A 20,343-nucleotide genomic window follows, 5' to 3' on the forward strand; every position below is an offset into this window, starting at 1 on the left:
CGTCACTTTGTCGTCACGGTCCGAGCTCGAAGAGTGACAGTTACGGCAAACAGTTGCTTTCGTGTTTCGCGAACGTTCCCATGGGAACCGCGTGGAATTATCACGCGGGCTGTGGCCAATAGGAGCGCGCGGTTCGTAGGGGGGAGGAGTTTTCGAGAAACACGAACGTGACCGTTTGTGACCAGGATAGCACCCCTGGTGTGTCAGAGTAGGGTGCCCTCATGTGCGCTTTGCTTAGGGTGGAGACATCTGGCCATTTTGTTCCCACTTTTACATTTATTTTTTGTTCAGAAGCGCGTGAAAGAGCGTGTTCCTGCACGCGTCTGTGGCGCTGACTGTGCTATGGCGACATTTTGTTTTCGTCGATTTCCTTGTATTTTCCCCGTGAGCGTGTGCTGTCGGCATCGGGTACTACCAAGGGTGGCATCATTCTAAACAGAAGGTCATTGAGGCACCCTATGTCAGAGTAGCTAGCGCTGCAGTGCCTCATTTATAGAAACAATCAAGAATGCTGGTCGTTCTTCATAGATTGAGAATCTTCACACTCTCGACCCGCATCTTATGTTTCTGTATCTTTCCGGACTCCGTCTTCGGGAAAGAGTCAACAAGGAGCACGTATCTTGGAATCTTGTAGTGGCTGATCTGAAGAAGAAAAGAAGTGCACAAGCTTGATCGCGCTGACAAAGACCGGGAAGCAGAGAATGTGCTGAGCGGTAACTACCACTTCGCAGAACCGCCTCTAAGAAATCGATGTCACGTGACGTGATCATCATTTCCTCGATAAATAATAGATCTCCTACCTTGCCTTTGCAGAAGCTTATGACGTCGTCGTGGCTTAATTTCTTCCCGGATTTTAATTTGATCCAGGCACATACCTCTTCCCCAAACCTTGGATCGGGGACCCCAACCACCTGCGGCGACGAGGCGAGAGACAGACACCAAATTATGCCAAATTTAGACCCAGTTGGTACTCGGCTGGCTTTTAAACTCTCTCATATCGGGTTATTGGCGCCCATTTGTTAGAACCTGGCTGAGCTACAACTGAGCTGAGTTTGCTGAGCCCCTGGTAAGAGGTTCAGCAAACAAAAGTTCGCATTTTTTCGCCGCAGTGTGCAAAGTGACAACAATATCTATTATTGCGCGTAATAACACACGGTTTTACGCGTGTGCACTCTTTACTTACTCTATCATCTGAAACTTGCGGTCATTGAAATATCTGGGAAAGGAAACAAACTTCACATATGAGTTGACGAGCCTCTTTAAGACTAAATAGAGACAGGTACCGTTACGACTGGCGGGTTGCTTAACATCTGATAATACATCATGACAGAGTTCTCCACTGAGGAATGTGACAAACCACTCATTTTCTCGACTATTGATGTTGACGTTAAAGCCTCCTGTGATGCATCGTGAGGCTAAGGCGTAGTCAATACGTGTTCTGCTGACCCGGGCACTCCGTGTAATCTGACCTTCACACAGAGCTTCGAGGTTTGTTACCTCCAAGGCGAGATCTTCCGCCAACTTCAGCATCAGTACTGTAGCGCCATCTAGCGAGCTTCAGTTTCCGCGGCCGTGCTGAGTGGTTAAAAACGTTGGCGAAAGTGCTCTTTGGGGCGCCCCTCTCGCGTTGAGTGTGCTGCTGGGTGCTCCAAAGTGCAGGGTATACGACTTAGGGAGCGTCTCGTGTTCTCCTGTGCCGCGGATGGTGTTTTTGAGCTCGTTGGGAACGTTTCTCGCCCCACATTGTGGCATCCACCAGTGCGGCGATACCGAGAAGAGCGGTACTGAACGCGCCACCGGAAGTCGGAGGTAAGTACTCAAAATATTGTATCAGTTTACAGCGATTAAAATTCCCTTCAAGTTTTTGCCGTTTTAGATGCAGTACACCGAGAATATATTTGGAGTTTCGTGTCGTCCACAACAATGAAATATAGTGTAAACAAGGACGCGCGAAATAAGAACATTGCAGGGAAGGCTTGAAGGCAGCTCCCTCCGGCTTACGAATGTTTATAGAGGTTTTAATTAAAGATCCCGTGTCGACGAGCGTGTCCTTTGTCTAGAACTGAAACCAGCGAAGCCAAAATGTTCCCATGGTCGAAGCGAGTCGATCAATGATTCAACGATTCGAAATTGATGCATCACATGCTTCAGCAATACAAATTGAAGTTTACTTACAGCTACGTTATGTTCTAATTTGCGAAATAAGATCTAGTTTCGTTGTAACGGTCAACGTAAGTTCAATGCTCCCTGTTATCGCGCAGGAGATCGAAATTAAGGAAACCCGATAGGACTAACTTTTCGGCCATATGCAGCTTCACCCGACGGCGGAAATGTGCCTTCAACTAAGCGTTGTACATGATAAAATCGAGTCAATGTTTTAATTCCGAGATATCGGAATTCAGGTGAATTACGTTACGAAAAGTTACAAGATCAAACAGCGATTCTCACGAGAAAAACTGCCTAACCTTGCGAACGTAGACCATGCACATCGACGGTACTGACGTAAGTTCGGTGCGCGCTCTATTCACGAAATGTTCCGACCACACTCGAGAGGATGGCGTCGGCGAAAAGCCTTTCCGTTTACGGACGGAACCCACTACCGCCGGGGGTTTTGGTCATTTGGAAAGAGATGGAGTTGACGACATTGTTGAACCACGTGCGCGATACAGATGTCCTCCGGTAATATTATGCGCTTTCGGTTGTTATTCGTGCAGCCTATTACCGAAGAATGCTCTTCCGATGACCAGGGGATTGTCGTCAACGATTCCGATAGCTCTAATTACACCTGAAAGTAAAATAAAACAGAGAAAACTACGAAGAAAACAAGCGAACTTGGAGAAACACACGTCAAAGGCGTTCATCCGGGTCTTTCGCTCGTTCCTAACCACTCAGTTGAGGCGGAAAGAATCGGCAACCCTTTCCCTTTTTCTCTCTTGCCATCTTTCAGTAAAACGGTCAATAATACACTGTTAGAAAAACTCCTGTCAAAGTATGGGACACATACATGCTAACCTTGTTGCCACAAAATGTACTGTATTACCGGACTACAGCACATGTTCCATACTTCTTTAGTACGGGACATGTTGTTGTTGTATGGGCAGCCACAATACGTTACATACACCATCATCACGGAACAAGTAGTGTATGCTACAGGAAATGTACCATCATGGCACACAGCAGCACATGTTCGGTTGAAAGCCATGCTAGAACATGTACCATTTTTACGAAGTACATCACATGTTCCAATGCGTCCAAAATGACACAGGTTGCATTTCTTGTACTTACTGAAAAAGTTCAGTCTTGTTTGTGATAGTACTCGCCCCATCTTATGTTACTACCGCTATTCACGAGTACATCCGGGCTTTGTATGTCACATGCCAAGCTTCCCCTTGAAAAAAGCTGATATGTGACATGCAAAACAGGGATGTCCTGACAGTTTGCAGGCGCAACTTGATGCAAGTCTTTGTAACATAAAATTACCTGCAATGCGGAAATGTTCCCCAAACTTGTATGGAAAATTTGAACTGTCGTTTCTAATGCGAGCACTATCCTGAAAACAGAACAATGAATCTCTGACTTATATACTCAATAGGACAGCCAGGAATGCTATGAGAAAGTGTTCGCATGCTACGTCAAGTTTAGAGAGCATTGTAGATGTAGGGTCGGGGATAAAGGCATATAAACATTTGTAAACATCCTTATGAAACTAAGTTCACGCTTGGTCCTTTTGGTTCCAAACCATAGCAACGGACCCATTGTGAAGAAGACTGAACAGTTTGCTGCTTCAAAAATATTTACATTTATTTTTCTTTTAAATGACTAGAACACATACACAATAAAAAAAAAACATTTCATGCCGCAAATATATTTGGGGTAGCTCAGCCATCAAAAAAGTATCAAAGTGAGCAGTCTGCTAAAGAAAAATGTCACAAAAAATTATGCTGACATTCTACACCTCGAAAAGAACCACCCTGACCTATGACAACAAATAGTGATTTTAACAATAGAAAACAAATTAATCTAAACAAGCACCGAAGTTTCTTTCCACTTCTTTTGGAACTTCGAGAACTCTCGGAGGGCTCCCTGCGCCTTCAGACGCACCAGAGCAACTTTTCTTCAAAACTGCCGGGACCCCTCCTGTGGGTTCATTGCCACAAGTTGCCTGAAAGAAAGAGCACTTAAATATTGGGCGGGATTATTTAGAGGAAGATGTCGAACAGAAGCTAAGGAGTTCCTAACTCCTTCTTTAACTTCTCTATCGGTTAGTAATCCAATCTGAACGAATTCTAAATTTTGTCTATAGTATACTTTCAAGCCGAGACAAACGCCCTTAATCTGGACAGTCCGTGCACACACCATGAGCCTCCAAGTCTGATCCTTGCTTCAAGACAAATTTTGATTGTACAAAAAAAAAGTTTCACCCCACTGGCATCAGTTCTCAGTAATAACTGGGAACATTTCGGAACTTGCGTGAGCACACAACGCTATGACATTCTACAACGCGAGACGGAGGCTACAAAGGAGGACAGCCACATCCATATCAATTGAGACCTATGTCTTCGTAGCCTCCATCCCGGGTTGTAGAATGTCATTAACCAGCTCGCCTGCCAAGTAACGTTGTACATAACAATACTTCGGTTAAAAAAGGAATTCATAGTATCAGTCAATGCAATATTACAAAAAAGCTTGCCTGGAGTGCTTAAGCAGAATATTGTGGTTAATATTAGAACACTGAACATTCATGTCTTTTGGTTCATATTACTTATTCTAACTGATGAGCATAGCCCGGTCACAGGTATATTTATGTGCCCCTGCAGAACAAGGGCCCATGCATTTGCAGCCGAGTGATACTAAGGCGGGCTGACATATAAGTTGCACGTACCGTAGGATGCATAAGTTCTAGTATTGGTTCTATATGACAATATATCTGCATACCAGATTCATATTGATTCTTTCATTATATTGCAACGTAATAATATGATTTAAAAAGAAACGGTCCTCCTCAGCAGGTCACGCAGTTACTGCAGCACATCCAGTTAATGTGAGTAACAAATTCTAAAGCGAATTGCGAATTGCCAAGCGAATTGTAAATAAGGGTGTCTAGAAAGCAGCACATTCACATTAGACCTTTGTCTTTCTTAGTGTAAAGTTTCAACAAAAACATGGTTCAACATGTTCCAGGTTGCTATTGAAGGTGCCAAACAAACACAAACCCTAAGGCTAATATTCTGCTCTACAAACATTTTTTTCCAAATTGCTGTCGAAAGTTAGACACTTTGCTTGATGTAATTGGCAATGCCTCAGCGACAGTGTGACCAAGCTGAATGAAACCATTAATATTTACATGGGAATACTGCAATACGTTCGAGGAATCGTTATGCGTCTGCTATGCTGTTTTTTCTTCTTTTTTTTTTTTTCTTTACAGATTTGTTTAAAGAAAAGCCATGAAAGCTACACTTATGCGGTTTGTGCGAGTGAGTTAAACGCCCAGGGGGACATTACCGGGGTGGCTAATCTTCGCGATAAGCCGGCTAATCAATTGAAATTCGTTAATTATATTTTAATTAGTGGAAGTAGTCGTATGGTTCCAATTAGATATTTGCTGAGCGTCGTTCAAAACCCCTAGATCAGTAATTTTTAGAAAGACTGAGCGCGTGAAAAGCGCAACAGTGCGCTGAAGTTACTACTCGTGGAGCAGGTACAAGGCTGGGGCTAGCTAAGAGACGGAAAAATCGCGCGGGCGCCTTACCGCAACCGCTAGCCTCGTGCTCCACTAATGGTAACTTTATTGTACTACTACACTTCTCACGCGCTGAAAGTCTTTCTGAAAATGACTCATTTAATGATTTTCGATAACACTCAGCAAGTTTTTAATTGGAACCATATGTCTATTTTCACTAATTAAAAAGTTGACAAATTTTAATTAATTAGCCAACTTATTGCAAAGATTAGCCACCCACACAATGTCCCCCTGGGCGTATAATTCACTCGCACAAACCGCATAAGTGTAGCTTTCATGGCTTTCTTTAAACAAATCTGTGAGAATAAAAAAAAATCCTGTATATGTACAGTACTCAGCAAAGGAACACGCGACTGTATTACCTCTTAAGATTACATCAATCTATGACGTAGCGCACAAAATTGTAGCATTAAGCGCCATGTTATAGTTGTCTATCGGCCACCAAAAAGTTAGCACTTTTATGAGGTAATGAACAGTTTGTGTGTTCCTACAAGTTTCGGAAACATTGCACATTGCCAAAGGAAAACAGTATTTGAACTTTTTGACTAGTACCCTATACTGTAAACGACTCATTTTTCGCGGGCTCAATATTTCGCGATTGGGGTAAAAGTTGAAGATTTGGAATAATTCGGGCGGGTTCTAATTTTCCCGATGCGGCGGGATCTCAATATAGACTCCAATGTGTTTACATTTTACCAGAATCGTTCGCGGAACCTTTTTTTTTTTTTAATTGTAGGCGATTCGGGAAAATTAGTATCTTGCGAAAAATAAGTCGTCTACAGTCTTCGAAATCTCCAATTCTGAGCCAAATTGGCTTTGCCGGAAATACGTTGAGGAGCACACGACCATTCAAAGGTATGCCAAACTGCTTAGGATGTTGACAAGGACACGATAACAGATTAGGTACATAATTTATTGCTAACGGCCTTTTATGTCATTAACGCCGTCAAAAATTACTTATCAGTTATTGCTGCTTCCCAGACAAAAATAAATCGCCTATTTATTTCTTCACGAAATGCAATATCCACTTGACAATTCCACCACTTGTAGGAATTAGAACTGTCCATACATACTATACATTTTTCCAAAGCAAATTCACAGTGCACATTTTCATAACTGAAAGGCACATTCATAGTTACCTCTAAACGAACTTCAACGCTGCTGGCACGGCAGGGTACTTTAGGTTGAGACCACACTATGTGGCGTACATCAGCTCCATAGCAGAGAGGAAGCTGATGCCTTCGAAGCACCTGGTGCCATCCAGTGGCAATCGAAGATGCTTTTGCCTGAAAAAAGTCGATCTTTTTAGTCATAAAGGAACGCTGAACCAAACGTTTATGATTGCAATTGTGTTTGAGAGCATTAATACCTAGGACTCTGGGAGTTATACTATTTTCAAACATGGCACACCTTTTCAGTGTTTAACTGGGGAGGAGATTTTCAGTTTCTTCCGGTTAGCATGTATACCCATGAGTTTATCGCTTTATTCTGGTGATATGTATAGTATCTTCCTTTAATTCACAAGGCAAAACCGCACTCCGTTGCGGTGAATGAACTTGATACGCGATGAAAACAAGTCAAATCCCATCCTCTAAAAAAAAAAGGGGGAACTTGACACACAAAACCCAATTACAATTCACGAGCATGCTCATGAATGTGCGAGGCTGCATGCACAATGCGCGTGTCTGGTCGCATATTCACGAGCAAGCTCGTGAATTGCGAGGTTGGTTAGGCCTAGGGTGCCTTCATGTGCGTTTTGCTTAGGGTGGTGGCATCTCGCCATTTTGTCTCACACGTTTATTTTTATTTTTTGTTCAGAAGCGCGTGAAAGAGCGTGGCCCTGCACGCGTTTGTGGCGTTGACTGTATTATGGCGACATTTTGTCTTCGTTGATTTCTTTGTATTTTCCCCGTGAGCGCGTGCTGTCGGCATCGGGTACTACAAAGGGTGGCATCACCCTAAACAGAAGGACATTGAGGCACCCTAGTTAGGCCATGATGGGCGAAAATATTTGTTTGAGGGCTCTGCAGTAATTTGTACTGGCAGAGCAAAGCTCTGCCACTATGGCGGAATTCGGGTCGTCCAATGAAAGAACATTAACGCGCGTCGTGCGTACAGCAACTTTCGGAAGAGCTGCACGACGTCGTGCGTGTAGCATTACTCAACATAAAAAGGGTGTCCTTCTCAGGCCATAAGCGGGAGTTCACTCTGAGCATGCGCAGCGTTCAGAGAGCTCTAATGTGGCGTCCAGTGATTACCACCTATTACAATAGAGGTTTACCACCTATTACAATATTACCTATTACAATAGAGGACATGAAACGAATTTTGGGTTGAGATTAATGATTTTAAATTGAGACTTTACTAATCGTATATCGTTTAGTTGGCCAAAAGAAAGATGCTAGAAAGTCAAAAGCCAGCCTTTCGGTACGAACATCTGAAAATAGAGCGGACTATTTTGTACCTTCTTGCCTTCAAAAGCTCTCCGCCTTCTCACTATGATACATCCCCGGTTCCAAAAGCGCGTCACCGGCGCCAAACTGACGTCAGCAGAGCCCAGCTCACGGATTGGACACGAGAACTGCGTCACTCGGACGTATGCGCTCGTCAACAATCAATCCGTCGACGAATATTTGGATTCGCGTTCGTGGCCAATGAGTGCCCTGACGGAACTTATTGTCACTGGGGAATGACAAGTTCTATGGTGTCCATAAAAAGCACGGTGGAAGCTAGGAGCCATCGCACCGGTGCCGAAGGAATGTCACGACCACGTGATTTCACAATTCGCATTTGAGTTGAGGATTAAAGCTAAGGAGGAAGAAGTAGGAAAATTGTTTCATGACCCCTTTAAGTCACGGATGTTGACAGCGGCTTGGCATAATAATGCGGGAATATTGCGGAAACCGTGCTCTCCTAGTGCCCAACTACTAAGTAGGGTCGGGTAGTATGCCGCTCCGAATCAGGAACTATAAAAGGCCTAGCTTTATGCGGCTGGAAAGACGAAACGCTGCACGATGGGCATCCCGAACTTGGAATATACGACACCTTTAGAGATAGTAAACTAACACTGCGTTAGGAACGACTTAACGTATACGTACCTTGGAAAACGAAGCCGTCTACGCACCTTAGAACGCCGCTGACGACGCGACAACAACGTCAAACTCGCCTTCCAAACGGGTAGCAGCACTTCGCAGCCCCCGGGCCCACGCCGGCCGGCAGCGGCTTGCGCATGCGCGGGAGAGAGATGTCTTCCTGCGCGCGGCGTAACTCGGCTCACGGGTGCTGTACTTCCGAGGTCTGATAGAGTTCCATAAAAATTGATGGATATCCGGCACTTTTGGGCGCGTTCAATTCGCTTATACCAGTTGAACCGACTATAAACTGTAATCTTTTAAGGCTTTTCTTATTGATACGGATAAGCTCATACTTATCGCTTAAATAGCACATTTCAATGCATATGGTACAGTTCCCGTTTTTGAAAGAAAACAACACATTATATGCGTTTCCAGAAAACGGGACATGTTCTGTTCGGTGTTTCCACGTAGATTGATGGAATTTTTTAACAGTGTAGATCTTACACCAGTGGTTCTCAAGTGGGTGTCCGCGAAGGTATTCTAGGGTTCCGCGAAACTCAGCCTCATCCGTCAAGCCCAGCAATAAAAGTTGTCTTGCCTCAGATTGAGAAGAAACATTCCAATTTTCGAGTGAGTTTTCTCGTGTATATGTCAATAAGAGAATTCTACTTCACACTAGCCCTTAGTCATATCCACTTATTAAATAATTGTTGTAATTCAACTATAACTTTTTCTTACCCTCACCACGAACAGGGTCCTTCATCATATCCGCCGATTCACAAGGGGTCCGCGAATCATCAATGCTTGAGAACCACTGTCTTACACCATGGCGTACGCGCCGCCACACGTGCGGGTGCCCCCGATATCTTTCGGTCGAGGGGTGAACTACTACAGATAAATGTTGTCAGATGATTTCGTGACGTCACGAAGCTTGGTGCTTAGCATGCCGACGCCGCGAATGCATCTCTAAAGTCCATAAACAGCTATTGCTGTAAAACGTACCTGCACCTCCAACACGTCCGAATGTGTGTAGAGGAAATGTTCGATTTCTTGCGGATAGATGTTGTCTCCTCCGCGAATTATCAAGTCCTTCAGGCGACCCCGGATCGTGATTCGACCCTCTTCGCTCATCGTCGCTTCGTCGCTAAGGAAAGGCAGTTAGAGAGATAAATTCATGAGCGAAGACCTAAAGTCAAACACAATTAATTCCTAATCGTAACGTTTCTGTAAAAGAAGCTCACCCAGTATAAACAATTCTGTCTAACTCTTACACCAACAAGAACAGCGTTCAGCAGCTTACGAAGTAAGAGCGAACACAATATGAAACCAACAGTTGGCGATGCCTTTGCAAATGTAAGCTTGATCGTAATTGTGCTAAACTCATTATTGATCTGTATTCGGTTTCTCCTGTAACACCGCCTCTGTGGCCTTGAGGTTACATTTCAGCTTCTTGGAGTGAAAGCTAAGGCTCCAAACCCTGGGTGGTTCGTTCCAAGATGCCGTTCGGTAGTCGCGCGTGACCTTGTTTCCCTTGCGACGTGAGGCCCCATTGTTCACTGATTTCCTTTTTTTTTTCCTGATGAAGCGCATAAAGACTAAAAAAAAATAGGTGTGTAACAAACAGTGCGGAATCACATAAAAACAAATGAGAGCATCATTGCTGTTTTTTTCTCGCCTATGTGCATCTTGTCTAGAGCTCGTTAATGGTAACAAAAGGCAACAAATCATCTCAGTTAACTTATCAGTGAAGGTGAAGTAAGGAACTATCCCTCATTAGGTAGGCATGCGCGATGGGCACAAACAGATACAAGCATATATGACAACTGGAGTTCGTTCACACATATCTGTATAAAAGTCTATCCTTCTCCTCACCGCCAGTATACAGCATACAGGATGTTTTTTTTTTTTTAGCTGCACCAAATTTTCAAAAAAAGAAGAGCTGCGTTAGGGCACTTTTAGTTATGCCATTAGCATACCCGACCATGGCGCCCACTAGGAATAAAGTATTCTTGGCAACTAGGCGGCTATTTAACGGAGATATCTTAATTAACTTTTTAATTACTGCTTTTAGAGGACCTATTGCTTTTACGAAATTAAAGCCCAACCTTAATATGCTCGAACCCTACAGCGAAATAAAGGCGCAAACAATTTCTGCGCGCGTTTCTGGCTAAATTATTTCATTCCCGCATGCTCTTTCAAACCGAAACTAACCAGAACAAGAGCGTCGATGGCGTCGATATCTTCGCCCTGGCTTGGCATCACAGCAGTGACGTCACCTGTGATGCAGGCACTGCCGTCAGCGCTATTGCAATACGTTGCTCCCTCCCTAGTGTTTTGCTTACCACGGCAGGTGTAAATCACGCTGTCCCAGCGGGCATCGTGACGCTACCCTTTCCTTTCGTTGATATGATAGAAGCTGCTCTGAAGATTTGTTACAATGGTGCTACAAAGCGACGGACGCTGCGTCACTTGCTCCTCTGTTGCAAAAGACACAGGTTTGCACCCATATCTTTGGAAAAACGAAGGCTACAAATAACACAGGCGCTATGCGATTCATAGTGCTGTGCCTCTTTCTCTGACTGTGGCAGGAAACACATCTGAATGGCGTCGCTCATTGCGACAAGGCTTTCGGTTGAAGAAAAAACAGACATGGTGATCGCATATTTAACTATGCAAAAGAATGCTCGTCATGCTGCGCTACTTTATGCCGCTCAGCCCCCAGGTCGCTTCGTTCCTGCCCACACTTCCTTCATACGCCTTTTCAACAAGTTTGCATCAAGTGGCATGGTGGTGAGTGGGCGAAGGCAGAAAAAATATGTTTTAGCCGCGAATTCGAGACTGACGTTCTCGCGTACGTAACAGCTAAGCCTAAAGCAAGCGTGCGCGAACTTGTGAGGTCTTCAGGGACAACGATCTCTACAGTGTGGAAAGTGCTTGTGAAGCATCGCATGCATCCGTTTCACGTTAGCCTGTACCAAAAGCTACATGGCAGTGACTTCCAACGACGACTGGCCTTTTCTTTTGCATTTGGGCCCTGATTGAAATGAACCGGGATCCTGGATTCTTGAAAAAAAAATATTTGGAGTAATGAGGCTCAATTCTGCAGAAATTCAACGGCTGTCCTCCACAATGCCCATTACTGGGCAAGCGTAAATCCTCGTTGACTCCGTCAGCACAAGCATAAAGTGAGATGGTCTATTAACGTATGGTGTGGAATGATAAAATCATTGGCCCATATTTCTTTGACGGCAGACTGAACGGAAAACAATACACGGAGAGAATTTTTGAGGGAGTCGTGAAGAGTTTATTGCCGGCCTGCCTCTCAGCGTGCTGAAGGAGGCGTGGTTTCAACAGGACGGCGCTCCAGCGCATTCTTCTTCGCGTGCTGTTCGCTTTCTGCACCGAACTTTTTCCAGAGCAGTGGATTGGACGCAGTGGTCCAGTCCCGTGGCCGGCACGACTACCAGCTCTGATCCCGTTAGATTCTTTTTTTTTTTTTTTTTTTTTGGGGGGGGGGGGGGGGTTATGTGAGGAATGAAGACTACATCACGGAGCCCACCAGCGTGGACAACCTGAAACAAAGAATCGTCGCCGCCTGTGCCGCAGTTCAGCCTGAAATGCTCGAGCGCGTGTTGTGTTCCATGCGGAGCCGACTGATGATGTGCGTTTTTCTAGATGGACTCCAATTCGAGCACTTGCTTTGAACGCAACTGTTTTCAAGTTCATAAAGTGGCCAGGGGGCAAAAACGCTGGGTGGCTTATCACATGCCCAAATCACTTTGGTTGCCAAGCTTTCTTTTTTTTTTTTTCTTTAAGTACCTAATTGCGCTAAGCTATATTTTTGCTTGTTTTTCTCGACGAACTAAAAGGTTTCCGAAGAAAATACTGGTGCTGTGAAAAGCGCTAATTTGGTGCTCTAAGTTAGACGTCAGCGTGTTTGTAAACTAAATAATACTGAAATAATAAGCAGAGGGGCGCACAGTGGAATAAACAGAGCTGGACGGACAGAGGCACGAAAGCACGAAGGATGCGTTGTTCTGTCCGTCCCTCTGTTTATTCTTTCAGTATTATTCGGGGCTCTAATTGAGGCAGTAAAACTTAGTTCTCACCAGTGCCCTGTTTGAGCTACACTTGAAAAAGCGCCGATGCCGTGTTCACACTGTGCCGCGCACAGCACATGACTACCGTAACGTGAGCCAGGACGCCGGTGCAAGGCTCCTTCCTCATTTATTAAGAACCCATAGAACAAAGAAAGATTATTTTGTTACACGCTGCAATAGTTTAACTGCCAGAGGGGCCAACCAGTGATATTACACAAGCATGATTACTTTGTTCTTTAAAAAAAAAAACAAAAAAAACCTGGCTAGTTTAATGCATCAAAAAGGAAGAACTTAGAAATAAAGTAGCGGTGGCAAATAATAAGTGGCAGAAATCTCCAACATTGAAAAAATATTCTTCCCAACTAAAACGCAGGAAGTTCGTCTAACGTTGCCGGCCGTTGGTAATGCATGCAACAGCATTTATCGTAACAACAAAAGCGTCGCGTCGCCCGCAGGTCAAGAGAGGGATATGACACAGCACAGTTGACGCCGACCGCAGACGCGTAAATTATACCTGCTGCGGTTAGCAAAACACTAAGGAGAGAGCAACATGTTACAAAGGCGCTGACGGCAGTGCCTGCATTACAGGTGACGTCACTGCTGTGACGCCAAGCGAGAGTGAAGATATTGACGTTATTGACGCTCTTGTTCTGGTCAGTTTCGGTTTGAAAGTGCCTGCGGGAACGAAATAATTTAGCCAGAAACGCGCGCAGAAATTGTTTGTGCCTTTACTTCGCTCTGAGGTTGGAGCATATTAAGGTTGGGCTTCAATTTCGTAAATGCCATAGGCCCTCTAAAAACAATAATTAAAAAGTTAATGAAGATATCTCCGTCAATTAGTTCTCTAGTTGCACAAAATACTTGGTTCCTAGTGGGCGCCAGGTCGGGTATGCTAATGGCATAACTAAAAGTGCTCTAACGCAGCTGTTCTTTTTTTTTTTTTTTGAAAATTTACTTCAGCTAAAAAAAAAAACATCCTGTATACTATAAACACAAATAAAACGAAAAAAGAACAAACGCGAACAAGACTAGCGATAGAAATTACAGAGGACATGCAGGCGAGCTGCAGGTGAACTTTCAACATCTTAAACACTCGAGACTCGGGAACAAAAAGTGGATAACACACTCACACACAGGTGTGTGTTGTCCACTTTTTTGTTCCCAAGTCTCGGGTGTTTAAGATGTTGAACACTAGTGACTTCGAGGTATATAAATTACCGACACCCCTGGGCGCCAATATCTTGGTGCTAGTTGTGTAGATCGTCTGATTATCAATCCTGGCTAAGGCAGGCCAACGGGCGCCAGACTTGTGCCCCAACAAAGCGCTTCTCACCCACTCTGACCAGGCTTGCTTCTGAGGGGTGTCTGCTTGCAAACATGCGTATTTAATAGCACGTCTAAATACAAGCTCACTGAGAATGTCCGCAAAGTAAAACGAGCAAAAAGTTTCAAAAAGTGGGCGTTCATAAACACAACTGCGTGATTACACTTTTCTCACCCGGTGTGGTACCAGTTGTCGCGCACGACCTCCCTCGTCTTTTCGTCCTGCTTGAGGTATCCCTTGAAGACGAGGTAGCCTCGAGCGCACAGCTCCCCGCTCTGGTTGACGGGGACGATTCTGTCTTGCGAATCGACGATCTTCACCTGCAGTCGCAAAATCACGCTTTCCAAGTTTATCGCATAGTCCTTGGCTACTGCGGGGCTGTTCTATACGTGGTTAGAACGTTAGAACATATCGTGATGCTCATTTCCCTCGAAAAAAATGCGCCATATTAGAAGAGATGTTAAAAGTGTTCAGGAGATGGAGAGAATTTTTTTTGTTTAATTGATTTAATCGACTTCGCTCGCGCACTCCAAGATTGCATCCTGGTCCAACATCCGTTTCACTCGAAAACCGATTTGCCTTTTTAACTAACGACACGAGATGGGGCTGATTAAAGGTTTGCATATCAGATACAACTGCTTTGTGAGCTAATAAAACGCATACGATGCTGTCTCTTTACAAGTTGTTTTATTGTCAAACATTATGAAAGAACCAGTCTGCGTTTGACGTATCAGGGGTTAATTCTCAGTGAGAGAATGCGAATACTGGATCGAATTAAAGAGCGCATAGCTATTTCTATCATCAGCATGACAGCTTCAACATGTGTGTCGTGGGTTTGTCTAGCATTGTTGTGGCAATGAATGACGGAGCACTATTCGATTAGAACCACTATTCTCCCAGCCTTAATTTGCAGAACTTCCTTTATCAGAATGCAAAACCTCCGGTGAGCCATACATGGCGTTCTATTCATATTTACTCAGCGAGTTCCCACCGACCTCAGTGTGATCCAATGGAGTCCCCACCGTCTCGATCCACTGCTCCATCGGTTCAGAAGGGTTCGTACCGGTTATAATCGGACTGGCCTCCGTAGAACCGTACATCATCTGAAACATTGCACCAGATGTTTTTAATAGACGTGTAATAAAAACAAAATGTCTCTAACAATGACAATTGAGTAGGTGTCACACGTAAACATACGTAGAACTTTTGCACGTTCAGCGTCTTCTTTGCGTGTTTCACCAGTTCCTGGGGACATGGAGCTCCGGCCATGACAGCTGTCCAAGTAAGAGATTGACCAACAATTCACGCATCGCCCGTTTATTTTGTCCGCAGGCCGCCCGAAAAGTCTCCATACATAGAGAGTGTCAATTCTAAATCGGAATGTCACATAATTTGTTCATCGTGGCGACATTCGAGAGCCAGGAACATGGCAATACGTGCCCTCCATTTTAAAAACGTACATGCAACAGAATAGCAGGTGTCACGTGAAAGCACGCCCCCCCGACGAGGCAGGCCTGAAAATGATGCAAGCACTGGATTCTCATCTGGGAGACCAGAGACGTAAGGGGGTGCTCCTGCCATATCTTCAGCTGCCTAACTAACTATATTTTTTAATCCCCGGCGCTTACCCTTTACGATATACTATTTTGTATTGCGAAAGTCGTAATATTTAATGGAAAATTGGCAAATGAAAATGTAGCAAATACCAACATTCAAATATACCCGCACTTTTCAGTGCCGTGACGTCAGCGGAAGGCAGGCTTGACAGTTGAGCAAGCAGTATAAAAAGTTAACTATGCCAAGCATTTGCTCCGTGCTGGTGCGCGCGTACTGAAGCGAGCTTCCAAAGACTGCTTTCTGTCCGTGGAGACACATTCTACACTCCCAATGGTAAACCCCTGTTTTGTGCTGCCGTCACTTTTTTGTTGTGGCCAATAGAGATTTCCAGTTCGAAAAACACGGTGAGGACCGAAATTGTACATTCAACAACTTTGCAAATATATATATATATCTATGTAGAAAAAGAGAGTATACTTTTTAGTTTTACTAATATTTGGGACACTACCTCAGCAATATTTGTTGGTGTGCTTAGCAAATTTTCAGGCAAATCGGGGACCATAAAGGAATCGCCGGAGTACCCTAATGGTATGGCATTAAGCCGCTGGTCACAGCTCTAAGAATCTGGAGTTACCTTAAGGCTATGCTTAAAATAACTCCAGAGGAAAATCGTCAAGTGATGTGAGGTTTGGGAGCGGAGTAGCCATTCGACGTTTTCTCGTCGGCCAATCAGATGGCACGGAAACCTTCTGTCTCGGCACTGAGGCACAAACGAGCGTAATAGATGGGGAGGGGGGAGGAGGGAGGGGAGTGCCTTGGGATGAAACTGTGGTACCTTTCCGAACGGACGAAACATCGTACATGCCTTCTCGTTGCTCATTTATCATGTCGACGTACATTGTAGGAGTTCCATAGATAAACGTGCATCTGAAACGACAAATCCATATTTAATATCACGTGGAAAAATTATTCACAAAATCGTAAAGACGGGTGTACTGTTAAAACCAACCGACAGAAATGTGGGTACTGCAAAGTAAAATTACACGTTTTCTTTATTTTATTTCGGGTGGTTAGGGTTCATGCCTCAAGCGAGTAAACCGTGTGATTTTACTGGAGAAGCAGAAATGCTTGAATTCTTCGCAACCAAGTTCATCACGTTTCCTCTTGTGTCCGTCATGCATATTACCTTAGTAGAATATCTCACGGGCATTTTCATCATCGTACGTGGTCTCTAATGAGTAAATAATCGAAAAATTGCGCATGAATGAACCGTACTTGATCGAAGAAAACAAAGCCTACGAAGCCGCCGAAAAGATAAAATCACGACTTCGCCAAAGGTTTTGTTTATCGGCGGCTTCGTAGACTTTGCTGCATTCGATCGAGTAGGGTTCATTCATCTGCATTACTACCTAAATATCAGTATATATTTATTTCTCTACGTTTTTTCTCGTAGCCGCTCTGGCGACGTTATACTAGTAAAGAGTATAATTATTATCAAATATCTTCGCAGCAATAATTGTAGACGTCTGCTATGTCTCGCTAAAATGCGATACAGTTTTCTGTATATACATTGTGGCAGAGAACCCTATGTAGAAGACCCATTCACGCATCTGCACTCGAGTGAGTTTAAGTGCATTCGATAGCGTTGAGAGTAAAGACCACAGGGACATCCGTGTTTTGGACCGCTGCTGCTACTCTTTGAATTGGTTGCCACGCTTTGAACGAAATCGAGGTGTACACGGTAGCTCGCTGCCGTATCTCGAGGAGTCAAACGCAGTCAAATGCGCTCACACTGCTTATGCATCATGCAAAAGACATGCAGTCTGCAGACTCTGGCGTATTTTTCTCTCGTATGCCGTCCACATCGGTCCTACGAAAATGGTCTACAGACGTGCACAACGCATAAAATGTATGAAGACAATATTTCTCTCATCGTGTCCGCAACAAACGCTTTGTATTTCGTACGACGTTCGACCAGCGTGATGGAAGCTTTACGATGTGCTAGCTGCTCGCGCCAGCACTGACATTTCGGATCAAATTTTTCAAATCGGGTGCTATTTAAAGGGAGTTGGAAGCAACATTTTAGTCGCGAGAAACGGGTGTCACCTCTCTTCCGTGATGGCCTCAAGAGCCGCCTTCGCTTTGAAACTTGGTGCCGGCATCACTATGGTGGATCCAAATATCGCCGCTGCCAGCGAGCCACAGACGCAGCCGTAGCAGTGGAGCATGGGGACGTTGAGGCAGATCGACTCGCTCTGGAGACGGAGGGACACGTTGTACTCGTCAAAGGTCGTTGCTTCGATGTCAGCACGCGTTGTAACGCTCCTATATGATAAAGGCATAGTACGTTTTCGTGGAGTCCGAATAGACGGCCGTTCAAGTTGGCGTTGTTCACCACGTTGAAATGGGACAGCTGGGCCGCCTTGGGTCGCCCGGTTGTGCCCTGCATTAGGTATGAGACGCGAAGAAAGCTGTTGTCAGCACACCCTTTGTTTTAGAGTGGCAACTTTCGCTTCCTTCTGATACAATGCCCAACTTGGCCCGAGTTTAGAGAAGCACGTATTATGGTTTTTTTCAGGAGTACGTTCCACGAATGGACGGTGAACAGCACTTCAGGAGCACTTAAGCAATTCACGTTCTGGCCGTTCCATGGGCTTTTGACGCGATGGAGTTTTAATTGCTACCGCTTGGGAAGTTAGTTGCACACTTTCGCAACGCGTGCTTGCAACGGGAAATAAAGTTAAACCATTATCGTTTTTGAATTACGAGATAAATCTTATTAGGGTGTCGATGTGTATCTGAGGCAATTTATGTACTTGTAAACATCTCGGAGCATTGCTGCGCAAAGTTTCGATTGTGAACGGCATTTGTTTTTCGCCAAACCTCATCAGATTTGTGCCAAGAGACTACCAATGGAGTTCTTCTGTGCGCTACCGTTCATACATGGTTGCAACGAAATGGACACGAGGGGGTTGGGTGGCCAAGAGTGTTAGCGCAGCAGAGCTAGGAGCGCGTGGAGCCGGGAATTCTGGGTTCATTCTACACCCCTGCCCGTTTCAACCTGGATGAGCATCGTACCGGCGCATGCGGTCGTGTGTCACTACAGCGTGGTGGACGTTAAAGACCCCAGGCTGCCGGTTGTAGTGCACTAGCTAAATTTCACGTCTGCACTTGAGGGACAAATTTGCACGTTAGGGCTAACTTCCGGTTGTCTAAACATACATGCAACACAATTACTTAGAATGGATGCGAGGTCTCCGTAATTGGAATCATACGTTTATTTTCCTAATTAGAATAATATCTGTTTTTTTCTCTAACTTTAACGTAAATAACAAAATTTATTTAATTATTTAAGTTACCCTGACGATTTACTCCCCTTATTATGTCCACCTGGTCAATAAACTCACCTGCGCGTGCCGAATTAGTGTAGCTTTCGCGTTTTTTTTTTTTTTTTTAAACAAATCTGTAATGCCTAAAAAAACACACTGTATATTTTCGTTTCTGGTTCATATAAATGAGCCTGCAGGTTTATTCCTCTGAATACTAAAAATATAAAATATAAAGGTCCTACCCAGAAAACGCGTCACTCTTCAAAACAGCAGCAAGAAGAAAGTTTATACTTTACGTGACGTATAAAAAATATACGTTTTTTTTTTTTGTTTTTTTTTTGCACGGCAATTTTGTTTTGTCGTTATCTAGCTCGTACATATTTTGCAGGCCTACCGCCATCATGGCTGTTGGTTTGCTCTACCACGGCCGGGTTGGAAGCGCGCGCTCCCTTTCTCTCCTTACGGCCTTTGCAATTGGGGCAATCGCCACCTCCCGCCGCAATTCACGGGGGGCGCTGTCACCGCACCCCTGGGCTACCCTTTGTCGTTTGCACAAAGCGCGTCTGACAGTGTATCTCAACGCTGTCGCAACTTGCGGCCGAGATTTTTATAGCCTTTGACACCTGATCCTTACGTTTAGACCTTCAGCCACTCTTTTATGCGCTTCTGATGAGCCCAAAACGGTGAATATTTGACGCATATCTCCAAGATATTCGGGAGTATAAAGTAGTAAGTAGAGACAGCGAATGCAATTGCGGAAAAACTATACTCGTCTTTACCTCCAGGACTTCTGCTGCAACTCAAGAACAGGAGGAGACGAACCCCTTCTACGTGGAGGAACTTTAAATGATAAATAATTCTTACACTCTCGTGAAATTTAAGCAGGCCTAATCTATATATTGCCGTGGTTTGCATCATCCTTTCATAGGCCGCACATGAAGTCAGTCAGCAGCTCTAGACGAGGATGTAGTAATCTGTACAATTTTCGCACACTGCATATTACAGCCTAAAGTGCTTCCTGGAGGGCTTGTGCACATATCCAGCTTATTTTTCGTTTCTGTTCGTGACCGTCTTTGCATGGTTAATCAGAAGTATTTTGAGGAGCCATTGCCAAAACAACAGCCTACGAAGCTCGAACACCAGCGCAAAGCACCTCGAAGGGACTCTCCGAGTGGGGTGAAGTGGGGTGAGGTGGTTGCGCCCCTGGCGGCAAGCAAGT

The 20,343-nt window shown here is 44.5% G+C and overlaps 1 protein-coding gene across 1 annotated transcript in view; it reads right to left on the bottom strand.

Moving 5' to 3' along the window:
* Positions 1-403: 403 nt before the first annotated feature.
* The window catches only part of LOC8034826 (medium-chain acyl-CoA ligase ACSF2, mitochondrial), a 38,562-nt gene continuing 18,622 nt past the window's right edge, over positions 404-20,343 (bottom strand). The window contains exons 8-16 of the mRNA XM_029987450.4: positions 18,143-18,238; positions 17,902-18,050; positions 16,631-16,722; positions 15,436-15,512; positions 15,234-15,341; positions 14,413-14,558; positions 9,817-9,958; positions 801-911; positions 404-642 (exon numbers count right to left, since the gene is read on the bottom strand). Coding sequence (XP_029843310.4) covers positions 523-642; positions 801-911; positions 9,817-9,958; positions 14,413-14,558; positions 15,234-15,341; positions 15,436-15,512; positions 16,631-16,722; positions 17,902-18,050; positions 18,143-18,238 — 1,041 coding nt within the window. The 3' untranslated portion in view covers positions 404-522. The remainder of the gene's footprint in view (positions 643-800; positions 912-9,816; positions 9,959-14,412; positions 14,559-15,233; positions 15,342-15,435; positions 15,513-16,630; positions 16,723-17,901; positions 18,051-18,142; positions 18,239-20,343) is intronic.

Source organism: Ixodes scapularis, unplaced genomic scaffold, assembly GCF_016920785.2.
Source record: "Ixodes scapularis isolate PalLabHiFi unplaced genomic scaffold, ASM1692078v2 PGA_scaffold2__306_contigs__length_199485367, whole genome shotgun sequence".
Lineage (NCBI taxonomy): Eukaryota > Metazoa > Arthropoda > Arachnida > Ixodida > Ixodidae > Ixodes > Ixodes scapularis.